Source organism: Helianthus annuus, chromosome 1, assembly GCF_002127325.2.
Source record: "Helianthus annuus cultivar XRQ/B chromosome 1, HanXRQr2.0-SUNRISE, whole genome shotgun sequence".
NCBI lineage: Eukaryota > Viridiplantae > Streptophyta > Magnoliopsida > Asterales > Asteraceae > Helianthus > Helianthus annuus.
In genome coordinates, this window is record NC_035433.2 from 104,445,528 (window position 1) to 104,452,991 (window position 7,464).

Here is a 7,464-nt window from a genome sequence, read left to right on the forward strand (position 1 = left end):
AAGGGAGGACATTTGAAGTGAGAACCAATTCATTACAAAGTTTGCCGAAATATAAGGGTCTAGCAACGGAGGAGCCTTATTTCCATTTGGAGGCTTATGACTCAATTTGCAACACTCTTGGGAGTCAAGGTTTTTCGGCCGATGATGTCAAATTGGTATTATTTCAATTTTCTCTAGAAGACAAGGCAAAGAAGTGGTTCTACAATTTACCTTCGGCATCTATCTACACTTGGGCGGAGATGCAACAAATATTTTTAGATGAATTTTACACCGCTCAAAAGACCAATGATGCTAGGAAGGGGTTGAGGAGTTTCAACAACAACAAGGTGAAATGTTTCATGAAGCATTCGAACGGTTTAACATGATGATCAAGAATTGTCCTCATCATGGGATAGAGTTATGGGAGTTGATGAATGCTTTTCATGAGGGGTTACGTGCCGAAGATTCTCGTGACTTGATGTCTATCACAAATGGCACTTTTGGCACAAATTATGAGCATGACGATTGGGAATTTTTTGGAGCAAATGGCGGTCACTTCAAAAAGAAAAGCTCAAGCATCAAGGAGAGCACGACCAGCCATTACCCGACTCAAGTGCACGCGGTGGACGATGGTAATGTTCAAACTTCTAACCAAATTTATGATGTTTGTGCGCTTTGTAATGAGATAGGGCATGCGGCTGAAAATTGCCAAGGAGTGGTGGAAGGCCAATATGAGGAGGTGAATGCTTTGCAAGGGCAAGGAGGGGGTGGTAGAAATTACAACATGAATTCTAACACTTACCACCCCGGTTTGAGAAACCATCCAAACTTCCGTTACGGGAATCCCTCGAATCAAGCCAACCCAAATTTTCAAGGAGCTCAAGGTAATTTTGCACCTCGCCAGCAATACAATCAAGGGAACTATTGAGGAGGAAATAATTATGGGTACCAAGGGCAATCTCACCAAATGGGTCAAGGTGGTTCGGGTCAAACTTCTTCGGGTGGAAATGAGATGATGGAGATGCTCAGGGCAATGCAACTAGAGATGCAGCGAAGAAATCAAATGGATGATGTTCGCATGCAAAAAGATGAAATCCGTGACAAATCGATTCAGTCGTTGACTACTCAAATGGGTCAACTTGCAAGTGACGTGGCATTATTGAAGAAAGCAAAAGGTCAATTACCAAGTGACACGGTGATAAATCCCAAGAACACAAAAAGCATTAACATCAATGTGGTAAGCACCGTTCCAAATACTAAATTTAATGAAACATTGCTAACTTCTTCGTATCAAGTGAATGCAGGTTTGGAAAAAAATGCCGAAGTCGAGAATGATAAAGAGTATGGAGTGCCAATTGTGCCTATCCGAGTGGGGAAACTAAAAATTCCTCATGCATTATTGGATTATGGGGCAAGCATGAGTGTGTTACCAGGTGATCTATACGACATGTATGATTTTGGGCCGCTTCAGGGTGTAGACACCATGGTGAGTTTGGCGAATGAAAGTTGGAGGCGTCCACGGGGAATTGTTAAGAATGTTATGATTCGGTTGGGAGAATTCGAATACCCGGTGGATTTTCTGGTCTTAGATTATGCTACTACCGAGATGGCGTCACAACAAAGGGTGATTTTAGGTCGACCGTTTCTCTATACAGCAAATGCTCAAATCAACTGTAGAGACGGGATCATTATTATGACCGAAAAGAGTCGTAAGTTGTTCTTTGATGTTCAGAAGAGGATTATTAGTTGTGAGTCCATTGAGGGGAAGGGTAGCAAATCTAATGGTCATATGAAAAGCATATGTCAAAGAACGAAAACGAATAAACAACCGGGTCGTATAGAAAAGCATATGGGTTCAAGCAAGAGTATATTTGATTACCCACCGAGTCGAAACGAGACGGATGCATTTTGCTCAATGGCGCGAGGAAGTGATGAAGATGGCAGGAACCGTTTCTTTGAGCCACCTTAAATGGGGGTGGCACAGTCTGGCTGAAGACCTGAAAACTTAGTGCTGCCCGGGAGGCAACCCGAGGTTTTTCACTGATCTTGTTATTTCTTTAGTTTTCTATGTTTCAGGGCTATGGCAACACTCAAGTTTGGGGAAGATGTGCAGATATTTGTGTGAAGGTGGTGATAGGAAATTGGATCATTTACAATATCTGTTCTTTCAAACTTCACCAGGTCAATGTACTTTTTCCTTAGACTTGTCATGTTCTTTAGTTTTGAAATATTTTTAGTTTATTAGTTTGCTTTTGTTTATAAAAAAAAAGTTGATGTTTTTGGTGTTTAAGCGATCTTCCCTTCAAAACCATACATTGGGACAATGTATCCCAAGTGTGGGGATGGGGGGAAATTTTTGAGAATTTTAAAAATTTGTGAATCCAAGCGAAAATTGTTGAAATTTGAACACTTGATATTGTTCCACTTGACACACCGACACCCCTTTCTAGTCATTTCTTGGTGAGTGTTTGAGCCACATATGATTATTAAAGATGCTTTCTTTGTTTTGAGTGGCGGTGTGTTTATTGTGTTAATAGAACTTGTGTATGAATTCTTGTTGAATCTTAGAGTTAGCATGCTTGTGAAAATGATAGGGGACTTTTAGGTAGCCTCGTCTAGATGTGTGAGAGTGTGGGAATTGGGGGTTGGACCTCATACGTTATATATATGAGCTTGGTATTGTGAGAGGTGGGGGTTTGGTCTTTAGAAAGCCATGTTTGAGCCTTATACCATTCGGTTGTGACCCAAACCTACTTCCTACAAAACTTTACCTATTAAGACAACCCGGTTTAGGAGATTTAGTATGTAGTGTTGATGTTCTTGTATATATTGTTGAGTTTTTATGACTTATGAAAAAAAAAAGAAAAGAAAAGAAAAGAAAAAAAGTGAAAAATATGAGAAAAATACAAAAAGAAGGATGTAGTCGCGTTAGTAGATGGGAAAGTTGATGAAGTTGTGTATATAGTTGATGTTTGCTTTGTTTAGTAGTAAAAATAAAAACCGGGTCGAATCATTGAGCTACTTTCACATTCCCACTATTTCCTACCATTCCACATAGCCTTGTTACAACCCGTAAGTCTTTTTTATTCATAAGGATGCTAAATATTTAATAGGAGGAAAGTTGATTTATATACAAGCTTATTGTCGCACAATCACACACATGCATTTGTTTTTAGCATCATGTTGCTAATATTTCTTGTCGCCGAGAGTTATTGCGAGGGGTGTGTCTTGTGGTGTGATAAAAAGTTAGTAAAAGGACGGTACATTTCACTACTAGAAAACATGGTTTTTGTCATGTAACTTTTGGTTAAAAAATGGTAGCAATTTCCTTGTTGTGACCACTTTGCCACCGAAAATACGATGACAAAAACACCCGTGTCAATTGCCCTAATGCCACCAAATAGCCACCATTTTTATATTTTGCCACCTTATTTTTGCCACCACAAATTTGGTCAAAATTATTTGCCACCGCCTTCTTGTTTGCTACGGTCCACCTTGTTTGCTACCGAGTTGTGACGGTTTTTTTGCCACTTTATTGCCACCCTTTGATATTGCCACCATTTAGCCACCAACCGTTTGTCACCATTTAACCACCATTTTCATTGAAAATCGGTAGCATTATTTGCTACCATTTTGTGATTGCTTAAATATTGGTTTTTGATTCAAATTGATTTTTCATTTTTCCCTGCTTTTTTTATAAAAATTACATATCAATAAAATTACAAAATTATATTAAAGTCTAATAAGATCACAAAACCCCAAATTATATAAAACATCTCTGTATCAAAAGCATATAAAACATTCTAATAGAAATACCAGCTAAAACATCAGATAACTAAAATTATCCTAATATGATAAACATCGAAACTTTTAAAACCAAGTGTTTGTAGCCTATCTTCGAATTGTACTTGTTAACATAGCTTCAATTTGTGATATCCTATCGAGCATAGTATCTTTATCCACCTTATCTTTTTCTCTGAACATCTCTCTCAAACCAACAATCTCCTCTTCAGACAGGCTTTCGATAACCTGGACCCAAACAACAAGAAAACATTCAAGATTACTTTTGCATAAATCAAATGTAGCATTCGTGTAATTAACCGTTTGTACCATTTCTTATGTAAAAATAGAACCTTTTTTGCAAATTTTAACAAGAATATGAACATACCCGCAAAGCCATTTTCTTTAACTTGTTCATTACAGAGAACTGCTTCAAACCAGAAAGAACGGCTGGATCCAGTGCTCTATCAGGAGCAACACCGTTTTCACAAATCCAAGGATGACCTGTATCATTCAGATAACGTTTGAATGACAGCAAAAACGCAAGGTATTCTAACAATATATAACCAAGTCACAACATACATAGAATTTCATGAGCAGTTAGGCGGTCTGAAGGTCGAGAGCATAACATCTTCCTAATAAGATCCTTTGCACTGTCAGATATAAGAGGCCACGAGTCCGACTCAAAGACTGTGTATCCCTTTAAAACCGCATCAAATATCCCCTGTTATGTTTCTACAATAAAAAAAGTACAAACTTTTAAGCAAGCAATTAAGCATTTCCTGATTATAAATTCACAATACGAAGAATACGTTTGGCACATACCAGCCCAAAACGGGGGCACACCACTGAGTAATATGTAAAGTATCACTCATGCGGTCCACACATCCGCTTCTGGACCATAATGCTTCAAAAGAACCTCCGGAGCAACACAATACGGGCTTCCCACCACATCCGTGAAGATTTGACCTGAAACATTAACTGACGAAAGATAATAATTATAATCAGAATTATTATTTACCTGGCTTGAACTTTGAAGAAAACTGAGAGTCCAAAATCAATAGCCTTGAGCGAAAAATCATCATCCCTACTAACCAACTGTTCGTTTAGTTTAAATGAACGAAAACAAACATGCCCATTTTCTTGATGAACGAACTTGAACACAAAACGTTGTTTGATAATATGTTCTTATTTGGTTAAAGTTAAAGCCTCAGTTCGTTTACAGACATATTTCTCATTATCTAGAGGTCAAATAATCAGTTTCATGCCAGTTAGTCACCTACAACAGAACTGATGTCTCTATTCTTTATTTTATCAGAACCACAAATCACTTTCAAATCACACATCCAAACACCTCCTTAGACACTTAAACTTAAAAAGAAAAATTAGCATAAGATTTTATAATTTAACATAGTTGTGTGATACATATTTGTGTTTTTTAAGTAAATTTTGATTTTAATACATTAATTTCAGAAAAAAAAGATAAAAAATTCGGGTTGAACGGTTCGTGTTCGGGTCAACCCACAAAACTTCGGGTCGTGTTCGGGTTCATATGTATGATACGATTTTCGGGTTCGGGTTCGTGTAAAATTTTCGGGTTCGGGTCGGTTGAACCCGCTAACCCGCGAACACGACCCATTTAGCACCTCTAGTGTATGATGATTTTTAATACAAAACATGTAAGTTCAAAGTGAAACGAATCATGCAAAAAATTAGTAAACACACAGTATAACACAATTAGTTTCCACAAAGCTAATGAATATATCCAATACAAGTTAACACATAATGGCTATGTGATTTAGTAGAAAAAGCTAATGAATATATCTAATTAGTTTCCACAGTATAACACAATTAGTAAACACACAGTATAACACAATCAGTTTCCAATTAGTTCACAATTAGTTTCCACAAAGCTAATGAATATATCCAATTAGTTTCGGCGGCCGCACGCTGTGTTTCTGAAGCCACGCGCTGGAGCGTTACGGCAGCCGCGCGCGACCGTTGCGTCTGCCTGCAGCCGTGCCCATTGCGTTTGGCTGCTGCGTTTCTGCAGCCGCGCCCTTACTATCCTCATATATTGAAAGTTAAATATGTGTTCACCTTGGTTAAACCCCTCGTGCACGCCCCTAGAAAATAATTTCTGGTCCGCCACTGCATAGACGACATAATCAAATAGGTATATATACCATACCAGTGGCAACATAGCAAGAAGACATAGATCCTGCAATGTTCATGAAGCCCATGGCTAACATTTCTTTGTTCCCATCTAGGTTTAGGGGTGTTCATGGTTTGGTCTCAAACCGTGAAACCGCCCAAACCGGTCACCGGTTTGGTTCCGCGGTTGGTTTTTTCCTTTAATTTTCGATCGGTCGGTTTCAAAATTTTCAAACCGTATCTAACGGTTTGGTTTACGCCAAAAACCGAACCGTTAAATTTTAGATTATATTTTAGTTCTTTTTGAATATTCTATATTGCTTATCTATATTTGGTTATATATACTTTATATTAGGCTTAATGAAAATGAGCTATTATATCATAGTTATTATCAACTATCTTCCTTCAATTCTTTTCTATTAACTGTGATTATAGTGAGTGGTGAAGAAACATTTGGTTAAAAATCTAACTGTAGCATTAGATAGGATGCCCTTAGTTTGACGAGATGGTGATCAACACCGAAAAATATTGGCGGACTTGGATTTTCAAACTAATTGATACTTGAGAGCACCACTAGTAGGCTTTATGATGAATATTAAGAGTTGCAGACATGATATATCCTAACTAGTTTCTATCATTTGTATGCATTTGGACCATAATGGTTGCTTTAATAATTAGTTTTGAGATCATTGATGATATGAGCAGCGACACCACAGCTACCGGACCGATGGCTAGTTCTTGTGAAGTCCCCATCACAGAATATATCAAAGGAGGGACAACTTCCATCTATCAACACATGATACTTCATTGATCGCAAACAAGCATGCATATATAACTCATTACAATAATTGCAAAAACATGCTAACTTACATAGGCCATATTGAGGATCAAGATTAGATAAACCAGCATAGCCGAAATCGGTGAATAAACCCTAGGTACTACACTAAAAACAACAGATCAACTAAACAGTTGAATAAACCCTAGGTACTACACTAAAAACAACAGATCAACTAAAAACTCGAAATCGGTGAAATCAAAGTGATTTTAGTTGACAATACAGTTGAATCAAGTGCGGAAATGAAGAGAGAGTGGAGGATTTGTACCTTACGAGTGGATTTCCATGGAGATTAGGAACCCTAATTACGAGAATTTGGGGGTTTTGTCTCTGTGCGGATAGTGTATTGACAATTGATCTTTGATGAAGGTTTCTGTGTGGTGGCTAAAAGTCAAAAAGGATTAACAATATCATTGGATTAGACGTAGGGTAGCGACTTCTTTGAAATTGCTTCTGCAAATAAAGTTTGGGAGTGCAATTATTTGGTTGGAACCCTAATTAATTGACTTTTGAAACCAGATCCACTAAAAAATAATCCGCCTATTTGAATTTTTATGTTGTCACCAATAACATGGTCACAATTAACAAATACCTTTTTATTTTTCATGTTTTTACGTATTTTTCCCACAAATTGCCACCGAAAATAAAATGGTGGCAAAAATTGCAACCACTTTGCTACCATATCATGATAAATACACTTATTTTCATTTTCGTGG

General features: G+C 37.6%; 1 protein-coding gene and 1 non-coding gene across 6 annotated transcripts; both read right to left on the minus strand.

The window, feature by feature from the left end:
- Positions 1-288: 288 nt before the first annotated feature.
- On the minus strand, positions 289-393 carry LOC118483045. Its single transcript, XR_004869504.1, has one exon. It is a non-coding gene; the product is annotated as a small nucleolar RNA R71 (small nucleolar RNA).
- A 3,329-nt stretch (positions 394-3,722) lies between these two features.
- Positions 3,723-7,221, minus strand: LOC110927704 (calcium-dependent protein kinase 4-like). Of its 5 annotated transcripts, none has more exons than XR_004892600.1 (6): positions 7,017-7,221; positions 5,860-5,910; positions 4,585-4,846; positions 4,342-4,494; positions 4,148-4,263; positions 3,723-4,008 (listed from the first exon to the last, which is right to left on the minus strand). XR_004892600.1 is itself a non-coding variant. In XM_035989962.1 (5 exons), exons 3-5 carry the CDS (start codon positions 4,388-4,390, stop codon positions 3,871-3,873), a joined length of 303 nt encoding a protein of 100 aa, XP_035845855.1. In that variant the 5' UTR covers positions 4,391-4,494; positions 4,585-4,728; positions 7,017-7,216; the 3' UTR covers positions 3,723-3,870. The 5 variants fall into 5 exon arrangements, 3 of the variants coding, with proteins under 3 accessions (XP_035845855.1, XP_035845853.1, XP_035845852.1); XR_004892601.1 differs by having other exon boundaries at positions 4,585-4,740; positions 7,017-7,218; XM_035989962.1 differs by lacking the exon at positions 5,860-5,910 and having other exon boundaries at positions 4,585-4,728; positions 7,017-7,216.
- Positions 7,222-7,464: the final 243 nt, after the last annotated feature.

Bases quoted from the DNA above. Each gene is read 5' to 3' on its own strand.
- LOC110927704 (XM_035989962.1), bottom strand. From the start codon at position 4,390: ATGTTATGCTCTCGACCTTCAGACCGCCTAACTGCTCATGAAATTCTA. The intron at 4,264-4,341 runs GTATGTTGTGAC...TGAATGATACAG, and splicing joins AACTGCTCATGAAATTCTAT to GTCATCCTTGGATTTGTGAA. The intron at 4,009-4,147 runs GTATGTTCATAT...GTTTGGGTCCAG, and splicing joins TAAAGAAAATGGCTTTGCGG to GTTATCGAAAGCCTGTCTGA.